The sequence below is a fragment of the Dermochelys coriacea genome, chromosome 13 (assembly GCF_009764565.3).
Source record: "Dermochelys coriacea isolate rDerCor1 chromosome 13, rDerCor1.pri.v4, whole genome shotgun sequence".
Classification (NCBI taxonomy): Eukaryota; Metazoa; Chordata; order Testudines; family Dermochelyidae; genus Dermochelys; species Dermochelys coriacea.
Genome location: NC_050080.1, coordinates 7,411,070 through 7,425,125, shown reverse-complemented (window position 1 = coordinate 7,425,125; position 14,056 = coordinate 7,411,070). Strand labels below are relative to the sequence as shown.

Below are 14,056 nucleotides of genomic sequence, written 5' to 3'. Positions count from 1 at the left end.
CCATTGCAGGGATCGGGGCGGCCGACAGGGGGCACAAGGGCTGAGGGGCAGGGAGCAGCCGCTGACCCCCCTATTGCAGGGATCGGGGCGGCCGCCAGGGGGCGCCAGATCTGAGGGGCAGGGAGCTACCGCTGACCCCCCCATTGCAGGGATCGGGGCGGCCGCCAGGGGGCACCAGGCCTGAGGGGCAGGGAGCAGCCGCTGACCCCCCGCATTGCAGGGATCGGGGCGGCCGCCAGGGGGCACCAGGGCTGAGGGGCAGGGAGCAGCCGCTGACCCCCCCATTGCAGGGATCGGGGCGGCCGCCAGGGGGCACCAGATCTGAGGGGCAGGGAGCTGCCGCTGACCCCCCCATTGCAGGGATCGGGGCGGCCGCCAGGGGGCACCAGGCCTGAGGGGCAGGGAGCAGCCGCTGACCCCCCTATTGCAGGGATCGGGGCGGCCGCCAGGGGTCACCAGGGCTGAGGGGCAGGGAGCAGCCGCTGACCCCCCGCATTGCAGGGATCGGGGCGGCCGCCAGGGGTCACCAGGGCTGAGGGGCAGGGAGCAGCCGCTGACCCCCCCATTGCAGGGATCGTGGCGGCCGCCAGGGGGCACCAGGGCTGAGGGGCAGGGAGCAGCCGCTGACCCCCCCATTGCAGGGATCGTGGCGGCCGCCAGGGGGCACCAGGGCTGAGGGGCAGGGAGCAGCCGCTGACCCCCCGCATTGCAGGGATCGGGGCGGCCGCCAGGGGGCACCAGATCTGAGGGGCAGGGAGCAGCCGCTGACCCCCCTATTGCAGGGATCGGGGCGGCCGCCAGGGGGCACCAGATCTGAGGGGCAGGGAGCAGCCGCTGACCCCCCCATTGCAGGGATCGGGGCGGCTGCCAGGGGGCACCAGGGCTGAGGGGCAGGGAGCAGCCGCTGACCCCCCCATTGCAGGGATCGGGGAGGCCGCCAGGGGGCACCAGGGCTGAGGGGCAGGGAGCAGCCGCTGACCCCCCCATTGCAGGGATCGGGGCGGCCGCCAGGGGGCACCAGGGCTGAGGGGCAGGGAGCAGCCGCTGAACCCCCCATTGCAGGGATCGGGGCGGCCGCCAGGGGGCACCAGGGCTGAGGGGCAGGGAGCAGCCGCTGACCCCCCTATTGCAGGGATCGGGGCGGCCGCCAGGGGGCACCAGATCTGAGGGACAGGGAGCAGCCGCTGACCCCCCCATTGCAGGGATCGGGGCGGCCGCCAGGGGGCACCAGGGCTGAGGGGCAGGGAGCAGCCGCTGACCCCCCCATTGCAGGGATCGGGGCGGCCGCCAGGGGGCACCAGGGCTGAGGGGCAGGGAGCAGCCGCTGACCCCCCCATTGCAGGGATCGGGGCGGCCGCCAGGGGGCGCCAGGGCTGAGGGGCAGGGAGCAGCCGCTGACCCCCTGCATTGCAGGGATCGGGGCGGCCGCCAGGGGGCACGAGATCTGAGGTGCAGGGAGCAGCCGCTGACCCCCGCATTGCAGGGATCGGGGCGGCCGCCAGGGGGCACCAGGGCTGAGGGGCAGGGAGCAGCCGCTGACCCCCCCATTGCAGGGATCGGGGGGGCCACCAGGGGGCACCAGGGCTGAGGGGCAGAGATCAGCCGCTGACCCCCCCATTGCAGGGATCGGGGCGGCCGCGAGGGGGCACAAGGGCTGAGGGGCAGGGAGCAGCCGCTGACCCCCCCATTGCAGGGATCGGGGCGGCCGCCAGGGGGCACCAGGGCTGAGGGGCAGGGAGCAGCCGCTGACCCCCCCCATTGCAGGGATCGGGGCGGCCGCGAGGGGGCACCAGGGCTGAGGGGAAGGGAGCAGCCGCTGACCCCCCTATTGCAGGGATCGGGGCGGCCGCCAGGGGGCGCCAGGGCTGAGGGGCAGGGAGCAGCCGCTGACCCCCCCATTGCAGGGATCGGGGCGGCCGCCAGGGGGCACCAGATCTGAGGGGCAGGGAGCAGCCGCTGACCCCCCCATTGCAGGGATCGGGGCGGCCGCCAGGGGGCACCAGGGCTGAGGGGCAGGGAGCTGCCGCTGACCCCCCCATTGCAGGGATCGGGGCGGCCGCCAGGGGGCACCAGATCTGAGGGGCAGGGAGCAGCCGCTGACCCCCCTATTGCAGGGATCGGGGCGGCCGCCAGGGGGCACCAGGCCTGAGGGGCAGGGAGCAGCCGCTGACCCCCCGCATTGCAGGGATCGGGGCGGCCGCCAGGGGGCACCAGGGCTGAGGGGCAGGGAGCAGCCGCTGACCCCCCTATTGCAGGGATCGGGGCGGCCGCCAGGGGGCACCAGGCCTGAGGGGCAGGGAGCTGCCGCTGACCCCCCCATTGCAGGGATTGGGGCGGCCGCCAGGGGGCACCAGATCTGAGGGGCAGGGAGCAGCCGCTGACCCCCCCCATTGCAGGGATCGGGGCGTCCGCCAGGGGGCACCAGGGCTGAGGGGCAGGGAGCAGCCGCTGACCCCCCCATTGCACGGATCGGGGCGGCCGCCAGGGGGCACCAGATCTGAGGGGCAGGGAGCAGCCGCTGACCCCCCCCATTGCAGGGATCGGGGCGGCCGCCAGGGGGCACCAGGCCTGAGGGGCAGGGAGCTGCCGCTGACCCCCCCATTGCAGGGATCGGGGCGGCCGCCAGGGGGCACCAGATCTGAGGGGCAGGGAGCAGCCGCTGACCCCCCCCATTGCAGGGATCGGGGCGTCCGCCAGGGGGCACCAGGGCTGAGGGGCAGGGAGCAGCCGCTGACCCCCCCATTGCAGGGATCGGGGCGGCCGCCAGGGGGCACCAGATCTGAGGGGCAGGGAGCAGCCGCTGACCCCCACATTGGAGGGATCGGGGCGGCCGCCAGGGGGCACCAGGGTTGAGGGGCAGGGAGCAGCCGCTGACCCCCCCATTGCAGGGATCGGGGCGGCCGCCAGGGGGCACCAGGGCTGAGGGGCAGGGAGCAGCCGCTGACCCCCCCATTGCAGGGATCGGGGCGGCCGCCAGGGGGCGCCAGGGCTGAGGGGCAGGGAACAGCCGCTGACCCCCCCATTGCAGGGATCGGGGCGGCCGCCAGGGGGCGCCAGGGCTGAGGGGCAGGGAGCAGCCGCTGACCCCCCCATTGCAGGGATCGGGGCGGCCGCCAGGGGGCACCAGGGCTGAGGGGCAGGGAGCAGCCGCTGACCCCCCCATTGCAGGGATCGGGGCGGCCGCCAGGGGGCACCAGGGCTGAGGGGCAGGGAACAGCCGCTGACCCCCCCATTGCAGGGATCGGGGCGGCCGCGAGGGGGCACCAGGGCTGAGGGGCAGGGAACAGCCGCTGACCCCCCCATTGCAGGGATCGGGGCGGCCGCCAGGGGGCGCCAGGGCTGAGGGGCAGGGAGCAGCCGCTGACCCCCCATTGCAGGGATCGGGGCGGCCGCCAGGGGGCGCCAGGGCTGAGGGGCAGGGAGCAGCCGCTGACCCCCACATTGCAGGGATCGGGGCGGCCGCCAGGGGGCACCAGGGCTGAGGGGCAGGGAGCAGCCGCTGACCCCCCGCATTGCAGGGATCGGGGCGGCCGCCAGGGGGCGCCAGGGCTGAGGGGCAGGGAGCAGCCGCTGACCCCCCGCATTGCAGGGATCGGGGCGGCCGCCAGGGGGCACCAGGCCTGAGGGGCAGGGAGCTGCCGCTGACCCCCCCATTGCAGGGATTGGGGCGGCCGCCAGGGGGCACCAGATCTGAGGGGCAGGGAGCAGCCGCTGACCCCCCCCATTGCAGGGATCGGGGCGGCCGCCAGGGGGCGCCAGGGTTGAGGGGCAGGGAGCAGCCGCTGACCCCCCATTGCAGGGATCGGGGCGGCCGCCAGGGGGCGCCAGGGCTGAGGGGCAGGGAGCAGCCGCTGACCCCCCCATTGCAGGGATCGGGGCGGCCGCCAGGGGGCGCCAGGGCTGAGGGGCAGGGAGCAGCCGCTGACCCCCCGCATTGCAGGGATCGGGGCGGCCGCCAGGGGGCGCCAGGGCTGAGGGGCAGGGAGCAGCCGCTGACCCCCCCATTGCAGGGATCGGGGCGGCCGCCAGGGGGCGCCAGGGCTGAGGGGCAGGGAACAGCCGCTGACCCCCCCATTGCAGGGATCGGGGCGGCCGCCAGGGGGCACCAGGGCTGAGGGGCAGGGAGCAGCCGCTGACCCCCCATTGCAGGGATCGGGGCGGCCGCCAGGAGCAGCGCAGAAGCCGGGGCGGAGGCAGGGGGCGGCCGCCAGGGGGCGCTGCGGCGCCGTGCAGCCGGGGCCGCGGCGGCCGCGCTTCTGGGGGCGATGGGCGAGGCGGAGGGCGGCTCGGCCGGCGGCGCGGAGAAGCCCCCCGTGCCCGCGGGAGGGGCGGCCCCGGAGCCCGGCGCGCCGGCCGAGGAGGCGGTGGTGTGGAGTCCCGAGGTGGAGGTCTGCCTCTTCCACGCCATGCTGGGCCACAAGCCCGTAGGTGAGAGCAGGCCGCGGCCAGACCCCGGCCTCGAGTAGAGGCGCCGGCCGGGGAGGAGGACCGGGGCTGGCGGAGGCTCGGGAGCTGCCTGACTCAGGGCCCCGCGCTGCCCCTAGTGGCCGCCCGCGGGCAGCGCCCGGGGCGGGGGGGAGGGGATGGTGCTGTTCGTCCCCCGGCTCCCACTTCCGCGCCTCCCCCCGAGCCCCCATCCTCCCCCCACGGCGCTTTTCCTCCGGCCACCGCCCCTCCTTTGGGGGGGCCTGTAAGTGGGGGGGACCTCCCCTTTGGCGGGCCCCGTGGGGCAACGCACCCACATCCAGCCATGAGCAGTCTTCATGGGGGGGGGGAAATCTGCCCTTACGGGAGCAGAGGACAAGAACCAAGCTTGTCTTTTTATAGGGGGGGCCTGAAACAAGCCCGGCCCCCCGTGGGTAGGGATTTTTACATGCAAAAATATGGGTAGGGCAGGAGTTCTGAATACAGGGAAAACTTAGCAAGGCAGGGGACTAGTGCTGGGGTGTCCTTTCCCTCCCTAGCCTTGGCTAGAAGGGAGTGCAAGAAAGTGTGGGGCAAAAGGGGTCAGGTCTTCGCCCCATCCTTGTTCCTTGTCACGGGGACCTAGAGGCAATGACAGGTTTGAGAGGAGCAGCCGTGTTGGTCTGTATTCGCAAAAAGAAAAGGAGGACTTGTGGCACCTTAGAGACTAACACGTTTATTTGAGCATAAGCTTTCGTGAGCGACGGCTCGCTTCGTCGGATGCATTCGGTGGAAAATACCGAATGCGTCCGATGAAGTGAGCTGTAACTCACGAAAGCTTATGCTCAAATAAACGTGTTAGTCTCTAAGGTACCACAAGTCCTCCTTTTCTTTCTCGAGGCCATGAGGCATCATCTCTGTAGCCTTGGGGGGGTTGTTAGGTGCAAGTGAAAAATCCAGAAAAAAAAGTTTACTTACTGTTTATCAACCTGTCCCTTTGTAGCTTCCACTCTTCCTTGCCTCTGTCCTACCTGTGTCTGTGCTCTAAGCATGGGAGAAGACCCATATTACACAGCCTGGATTTTAACAAGTAGACTTGCACAGATCTGTCGCAGTTACTTATTCGGTGGCGTGATACACGTACATCTTAGCGAATGTTGTTGATTGTGCTTTTTCCTGCCTTCCCTCAGGTGTGAATCGCCACTTTCACATGATTTGTATCCGAGATAAATTCAGTCAGAATATCGGACGTCAGATTTCCTCCAGAGTGATTTGGGATCATTTGAGCACCATGTATGACATGCAAGCACTAGTGAGTACAGAAGATTGGCATTGGGGAATCCTGATTTCCAGTAGATTTCAGCAGCTTTGATATGTCATACTCGTTGGGCCTGATTCTTACATTGGTGTAAATTAGGTGACTCCTGTGAGGTCAGTGGCATTTCACCTGTGTAAAACTACTATCGGAGAGAGGAAAATTAAGCCCATTATTTCTTCTATCCTGTGCTCTTCGTTTGATGTAAAATTTCTAGTTCTGTAGGCCCTGATCTAGTAAATACTTAGGCACATGCTTAACTTTATACATTCAAATAGTCTTACTGACATGTATAAAGTTAAGAATGCACAAGTGTTTGCAAGATCAGGGCTGAGAAATGCATTGTCACCCTCACATCCTATATCTTGCCCTTCGATAACCCTTTTGGAACTCCTAACCTCAGATTCAGATACGCTATTATTAATTATTTGATCTTTTCCTGTGTATGAAATTACTCAGGCGTTTGTTTAGAAAATCTGAGCTGATAGTTCTAACAAAATCATACAAAATAATTTTTTCTTTTCTTTTAAAAGCATGAATCTGAGATTCTGCCCTTCCCTAATTCAGAGAAAAACTTCATCCTGCCTGAGGAAATTATCCAAGAAGTGAAAGAAGGTGAGATCTGATACTAGCTTTTACATTGGGATGCTCTAATCAAGTGTAGGTATGATTAGCCAACTTTAACTCCAGAAGAAGGGAAGAAGTAATGATGTAACAACCTGATGCTAGTGTTTCATATCACTGGATTGTGGTAATAATCAGGGGCATGGAAAACAGTAGAAAGGTTAACATACATGGGATCTCTGATACACAGACATTCTATTTACACTATTTAAATCCAACTCTCCCTTTGGTTGAGTACACAGGTCTCCCACTTAGTGCAGGGGAGTGGGGGCTGCTATGTGCTGCAAGGAGATCAAAATTTGGTCCTTTGGAATCATATGCAGATGGTTAAAGGTTTATTCATTTTGGGGGTGAGGCAAAGTTGCATGCTTTAGTAAGACTACCATTGGTAGTAAACACTATGTCTGACTGTGTTTGCCAGGATAGATCCTTTGTGTTTAAAATGATGGTCATGGAGTTTAAACTCAGTTAAACATGTTTAGCTTGTGATCCACTATGACTCCCAGATCCCTTTCTGCAGTACTCCTTCCTAGGCAGTCATTTCCCATTTTCAAAAAAAGAAAAGGAGTACTTGTGGCACCTTAGAGACTAACAAATTTATTAGAGCATAAGCTTTCGTGAGCTACAGCTCACTTCATCGGATGCTGTAGCTCACGAAAGTTTATGCTCTAATAAATTTGTTAGTCTCTAAGGTGCCACAAGTACTCCTTTTCTTTTTGCGAATACAGACTAACACGGCTGCTACTCTGAAATTTCCCATTTTGTATGTGTGCAGCTGATTGTTCCTTCCTAAGTGGAGTACTTTGCACTTGTCCTTATTGAATTTCATCCTATTTACTTCAGACCATTTCTCCAGTTTGTCCAGATCATTTTGAATTTTAATCCTGTCCTTCATTTAATGTTTCTCCATGATTCTTTGACTGCCTAATTTCAAAACTCCTTTATTCTTAGAGCTCCTCTCTGTGTAATCTGATCTAGCAGAAATCTCCACTGACACGTAGCCCACCGACAAAAAATAATCTGTTTTTTTTTTTTTTAAAAAAAAAAGACAGTCAAACTTGGAAGATCCAGTTTGTCATCAGGTACCCAGTGCTGTTATCCAAGATAGGAACTTGGAAGTTCAGATGTCTACCTCTGAAAAAAGGATAGTAGTGCTTAAGAGATTTTAAACTACACCGGAACGCCTCTCAACTACTCGCTGCAATAAATATTCCACTCGGTATTTATAAAAGGCAACATCAGTCCAAGCCATTGCAACATTTTGCCCAGTTACTACTATATTTGTTCCTATTAAGAAAAAAATGATTGGAATCTGTGTTTTGGTGACATCTGTCCTGCTAATTGTTTCCATAACTCTACCTTATATTTGATGTCAGCAGTGATTGTGGCTCAATTGTTCTTTCCATCCATCTGTTTTTTGGTAATGAGTAACATGTTTACTTAACTTGAGTCAGTGTTGACTATTACAGTGACCAGTTTTGAACACTGCACTTACAGTTGATCCTGAGGTGCCGAACGCAGGAAAAGATCAGTTATACTTCTATCAAACAACAATCATCATCTGCTTAATAACTCTTTTTACAGGAAAAGTAATGATTGAAGAAGAGGTGAAAGAAGAACTAAAAGAAGAGTTGGAACCTCATGCAGGCCCAGAAGAAGGTACATCTGTAATTTTTATACTTCATAGCTACACTTATCTGGAAGGCAACAGCAGTTCTGAATGGATTTCATCAAGTGGTGTAGGTCCAAAATTTGACTTACCTTAAACTTAAAATTGGCATGATATGGTATAGAATCTTTAAAGAACAAAAGAGCATCAGTCCATTGCCAAGAACTAAAATACTTTTAAAATGCACAGAAACCACTGTCTTTCTAGAAATCAACAAATTTGAATTTCCTCTGCTGGTTCTGCAGTTATATGGAATAGTGCCAAAGTCCTCAAACAGTTGATTTGAGCTCTGGGAGTGGATGGGAGAGGATAAAGGGCCATAGCTGATTCCTATTAAAGCCAGAGGTAAAACTCCCACTGCAGTAATCCAGTCTCAAGATGACAAAGAAATAGATCACACTAGCAAGGTCCACATTCAAAAGAAATGGTCACAATCTTCTGGCTTGGTGCAGATGGAAAATATATTCCTTGTGTCTTCTGCTATATGATCCTCTAGCCGTAGCTGTGGATATAACAGTATCCCTAGTTTGTGAAACTGAAACAGATGGCAGACACTATATCATCAATGGGAGGAATCCTTGTAGTACCACATTAGTTGGTTCACCTATTTTGGCATCCTGCTTGCAGCAGTTGCCAGTATCTGATATTTCAGAGGAATTACTTTTGGCTCCCACCTTAGTTGTGCAGTGCCATACAGTGCTGAAGCAGGGGAACTCCATTCTTATCTCTGAAGGTGACCAGCTTCCTCCCAGACACATGAGATGTGATTTCTCTCATCACTTTATATTGGACCTTGTATTACTGCAATCAGTGAGGATTTTGCTTTTCATGTTAATAAGAGCAAGATCAAGCCCATTGTTAGTGCTCATGAAATTATCCAGTTATATCATAAAATAATTGTTTATTTTTAAAATCCAGCTACAATATTTACCTCAATGACCTTCAATGACAATGAATTTCATAGGTTGACCAGGTGCCCTGTAAAGTAGAAGTTCATTAGAATAAACAAAAATTATTGCAATATAATCTAGTTTAGTGGATTATACTACTATTTTTAATTGATTTATCAAAGTGTGTGCAGCATTTTTAGGACAAATCATGAAAAGAAGGTATTCATTTTACATAACTTTTTTCTCCATAAAATGCAGAGAATACTTGCATACTTACAAGGATGTTGTGAGGCTTAATCAGTTTGAAAATTGCTATATAGTATAAATAAATTGTTCATATGAGCCTGATTTGGAGTCATTGCTTTGATCCCTTTTCAGTTTATGCACCTTCAGGAAACTTGGGAAAAGCAGCTGAAAAACCAAGCAGCAAAGAGAAAGAAAGGAGTTCATCAGATTCTGGGTCCAAAGAAGGAGCTGATAAAAGGAAACGTAACAGAGTCACTGAAAAGGTCTTAAATGCAAACAGCAATCCCTCCAGTCCAAGTGCTGCAAAACGGCGTAGAACATAGAGAATACAGTGAAAGACAGGTGCTTTTAACTATAGAACCAGGGAAGGGAACAGTAGAATGGAATAGGAGAGAAAGAAAGTTGTTATAAAGATTTGTTAGGTGGAGAAAAAACTATTTGACCTAGATATTAAAAGCTTCAGCACATTGTCATTGTGTGTGGACGTGGGTTTGCGTGTCTTCTCTTGTAACGAGTTGCTTGCTGGTCAGTATTGCATAGCTAATCAATGGCCACGTTCTCAGGATACTGAAGGAGAGAGTTGGCAGCTTTACAAGCAGCATGTGTGTACTTAAGTCAAGTGGTGGCATTTTAAAATATTAGTAATGCATGCACACACACACACACACACTGTGTTAACACAGTTTGTGAAATAAGCTCTTGGCGGAACAAGGAGCCTCAGTTCTTGAAAAGCTTAGGTCATTTATTTAAAGTTTGGATCTCTTTTCTGTCTTTTTTGTATTGCTCTTTTTGGTGACTATTACGTCCCCTTGGTGGGTTACTGTTCTTAGGACATTTTACTGGTAGCATTTTATAGCAAGAACACCTTTTTCTATTAAATGTCTAGCTTTGTTGGTCCAGTAAAACTAAAAGCTAGCACATTAAATATAGATCTGAAGTGAAGCATTCTTTCTTACTGTTCTGTTTGAGGGGAAAAGTAAACCCTCTGTCTCTTGGAGACTTAGTGTGGTATAATTTATTTTTCAACCTTTAAGTACATACTGTAAATAAAGGAAGATGTTAAATGTTTCTAGACAGAAGTCCTCATAAGTGGCTTAAACTAACATGTCCAGTAGTGCCACATGGTATGAAAGGGATCCACTGCGCTATGCAAGAACCTGGAGATACTGCCTCATCCAGTTGCACTGTAATAGTGTACATAACAGTTGTTTTTGTATTTCACTATTTAAGTCAATTTTTTTTAAAAAAGCTATTTTTACAAAGAGCTGTTAAATGGAAATAATATTGTAAAACCTTAATCTTGTGCTGTTGTACTTTCCTGGAGTAGTTTTAGTTCAGACTCCTACTGGTATTTTGAAACTTATTTTCAGTCTTATATGCTAGAGTATTGAGAATTAGTAGCAGTTACTATTTTTTGAATTGTCAGAAATGATCAATTCCCCCATTTTCTCCCTTCCCTCTTCCTGACATACTGATTTTAACAAGTCCATGTTAAACTGCTGAATGAAGCAGTCTGAAATGTTATTGGGTTATATCTTCACAGTATGAACTTTACTGTTAAATAAAAAAATAGCCCAACACTTTTGTCATGCAGCATTGTCATCTGCTTGAAGAAGTGCGACTCTCATAGTTTGGCTCGTGTTTTATTAGTTGATCATTGTGAAAACTAGCTAAAAAAACAGGCTTAGGACCGTTATTTAAAATATACTTAGGATCCTAAAGATGCTGATAGGTGCTTAGAGGACTTTCAGAAGTGTCTTTATGTTGGAAATTGTGGCTCCTCCTTCCTTTCCCCTGTTTTGAACAACGGAGAAATGGATTTGGCTTGTTTTGGTTAAACAGTGGCACCAATAACTGGTATGTGGTCCTGTATCAAAACGTCTTTGCCTTTACTGAGATCCATGGATGAGCCAATTGCAGAGCTCTGGCAATCTGTTACATTTGGTTTACTGCTGCTAAACAGGCAGCTGAGACAGCACAGCACATGCTTTGCCCATCATTTGTGTTTAAGTGACTACATAGTAGATATAAAATCCAGAGCACATGCCTTATTCATGAGGCTATTTTAACCTCTTAGTTCCTAGATCTCTACTCCCAAGTTTCTGCCTTCCTGTCTCAGATTCCTATGCCCAGTCCAGGCAGCTGGACTGAAAAAAACAAATCCTGCTGCTGTTCTTGCTCCAGGTCAATAGAGTTTCCTGCTAGAGCAGTGGTTCTTAACTGTGGTCCACCACGTGTTCAGGGAAAGCCCTTGTAGGGCTGGGCCGGTTTGTTTACCTGCCACGTCCGCAGATTCAGCCGATCATGGCTCCCAGTGGCTGCGGTTCGCTGCTCCAGGCCAATGGGAGCTGCTGGAAGCTGCGCGGGCCGAGGGATGTACTGGCCGCCGCTTCCAGCAGCTCCCATTGGCCTGGAACAGCGAACTGCAGCCACTGGGAGCCGTGATCGGCCGAACCTGTGGATGCGGCAGGTAAACAAACCGGCCCGGCGCGCCAGGGGCTTTCCCTGAACAAGCGATGGACCACAGTTGAGAACCACTGTGCTAGAGGGTTTGCTAGAGGCCTGTCTTCTGCTGGCCTTCACTACTCCCCACACTGGCCTCCACAGACAAGAGCGCAGCAAGAAGAGCCTCAGCTCATCCTGAAGAAAGAGGAGAGGGATCTGGCACAGCAAAAATGGAAGGGCTCTCCCATGGTAGAGAGTGACAATGGGGGGGGGGGGGGGTGGAGAGTGGAAATATGGCCCAGGATGATGCCTGACAAGCCTACTGGTTGCCCCAAGTCAAACCAGGTGAGGTATAGCAGGCAGCTAGCTTTCACCATGAGAAAGAAGCTGCAGGAAACTGGGGCCTGTTTAAGGAAAGGTGGGGGATGAGTGGGAGAGGGCCTGGTGGGTGTACAGCAACTCCTCACTTAACGTCCTCCCGCTTAACGTTGTTTCAAAGTTACGTCGTTGCTCACTTAGGGAACATGCTCGTTTAAAGTTGTACAATGCTGCCTTATAACGTCGTTTGGCTGCCTGCTTTGTCCACTGCTTGTAAGATTTTGTGGAAGAGCAGGGACTCTACAAGGGAGCATTGCACAAGTTCCTCTTCTCCGCTTCCTCCCCAGCACTTCCCCCAACGCCAAACAGCTGTTTGGTGGCGCTTAGGACTTTCTGGGAGGGATGGGGAGGAGCGGGGAAGCACTGCTTCTCCACTCCTCCCCCCCCCCCCAAAAGTCCTAAGTGCTGCCAAACAGCTGTTTGGAGGTGCTTAGGACTTTCGGGGCGGGGGAAGGAATGGGGATGCAGCATGCTCCAGAGAGGAGGTGGAGTGGGAAGAGGTGGGCCTGGAGCATCCCATGGCAAAGTCAGTGCCTGTTCTTCTCCGGGGAAGCTGCCGCTGCAAAGGTGCTTCCTAGTGTCCTTGCCTGCAGCAGACTGTGCCTGTGTGGGGTAAGCCAGGGGCACTTCCCAACCACAGTACAGTACTCGCAAAAAGAAAAGGAGTACTTGTGGCACCTTAGAGACTAACAAATTTATTAGAGCATAAGCTTTCGTGAGCTACAGCTCACTTCATCGGATGCATATGCATCCGATGAAGTGAGCTGTAGCTCACGAAAGCTTATGCTCTAATAAATTTGTTAGTCTCTAAGGTGCCACAAGTACTCCTTTTCTTTTTGCGAATACAGACTAACACGGCTGCTACTCTGAAACCAGTACAGTACTGTATAGTATATAATGCCTTTTGTCTGCCCCCAAAAAATTTCCTTGGAACCTAACCCCCCGCATTTACATTAAATCTTATGGGAAAATTGGATTTGTTTAACATCATCTTACTTAAAGTTGCATTTTTCAGGAACATAACTACAATGTTAAGTGAGGAGTTACTGTATTCATAGATCAGGTATCCATCCAAACTTTGAGGGATCTCACTAGTGTTGTATAATAGGAATAATAATTCATATTTCTACAGTGCTTTCCATCTGAGGATCTCAAACCTCTCTATGAATATGTATTAGTGTTAGGTAGGAAAGTATAATTATTGTCACTGTTCAGGTGGGGAACAGGAACAGAATTAAATGAAAAACCTGATGTGTCTCACGCAAGACCAGCTTCAGCCCTGATGCAGAACATGGCAAAGTGCTCAAGGTCAGGCTTCAACTGTGCATAGATTGTGATGGCACAAAGAAGCAGGGTTTCCCCTCCACTAGGCAGCATGCACAGCCCAAAGAAGTCTACATTATTTTTCAGGGGAGTGGGTGTTGTCAAGACAACCAGGAGATGCACTGAAGTGCAAAAATCCTGAGGGAAGATGATGGTAGCAAAATCTTGTGGAGAATCCCTTTGGGGTGTTGTCCTGTGCATTAACCACAAGACTATCCTTCCAAAAAAAGGTATTTTTGCTAGGTTGATCCCAGGGTTTGCCAGCTCTTATGTTTTTGCAAAGCTGCGTGATTATGACAGGACATCACCATGTGGTGATGCAACATTTCACTACAATACCTAAGAGTGGATGGAGGTGTAAGGTTTGCTGATTTTTCTGATTTTTGCTTTTTTGAGCTGGTAGAATGGATATTTAAGAGTAACCTGAAAACTACCCATTTTGAGGATAATTCAAAATGGAAATCAGCCTTAAAAATACCAAAATATTTTGCAAGATGCCCTCTTCCCCCCCATCTTCATGAAGCTCTGGCTTCTTTTCAACATTGTCCCTTAATTTTATTTTTCCCACCCCTTCAAACAGGACGATGATTAGTTGGTCAAATTCAAATCTGGGGTCTGGTACCTCCTTACCCCTAATCCTGCAGAGGGGTACTCACGTGCTTACACTTACGCACTATTAATGTCGAACAAGCATTTGCAGGACTGGATTTTATAGCCTCCTATTGACGCTGGCAGCGGGGCCAAAAAAGGTGGTGAGCGCTG

At 53.6% G+C, this 14,056-nt stretch overlaps 1 protein-coding gene and 1 long non-coding RNA gene across 3 annotated transcripts; one reads left to right on the top strand and one right to left on the bottom strand.

Moving 5' to 3' along the window:
* Positions 1 to 4,238: 4,238 nt before the first annotated feature.
* On the top strand, positions 4,239 to 10,728 carry LOC119841902 (MRG domain binding protein). Its single transcript, XM_038369701.2, has 5 exons — positions 4,239 to 4,428; positions 5,595 to 5,716; positions 6,253 to 6,334; positions 7,928 to 8,002; positions 9,281 to 10,728. Exons 1-5 carry the CDS (start codon positions 4,266 to 4,268, stop codon positions 9,469 to 9,471), a joined length of 633 nt encoding a protein of 210 aa, XP_038225629.1. The 5' UTR covers positions 4,239 to 4,265; the 3' UTR covers positions 9,472 to 10,728.
* LOC122456558 lies at positions 7,988 to 13,978 on the bottom strand. 2 transcript variants are annotated; one of them, XR_006275490.1, is made up of 2 exons: positions 13,219 to 13,978; positions 7,988 to 8,990 (listed from the first exon to the last, which is right to left on the bottom strand). It is a non-coding gene; the product is annotated as an uncharacterized LOC122456558 (long non-coding RNA). The 2 variants fall into 2 exon arrangements; XR_006275491.1 differs by lacking the exon at positions 13,219 to 13,978 and adding an exon at positions 9,180 to 9,303.
* Positions 13,979 to 14,056: the final 78 nt, after the last annotated feature.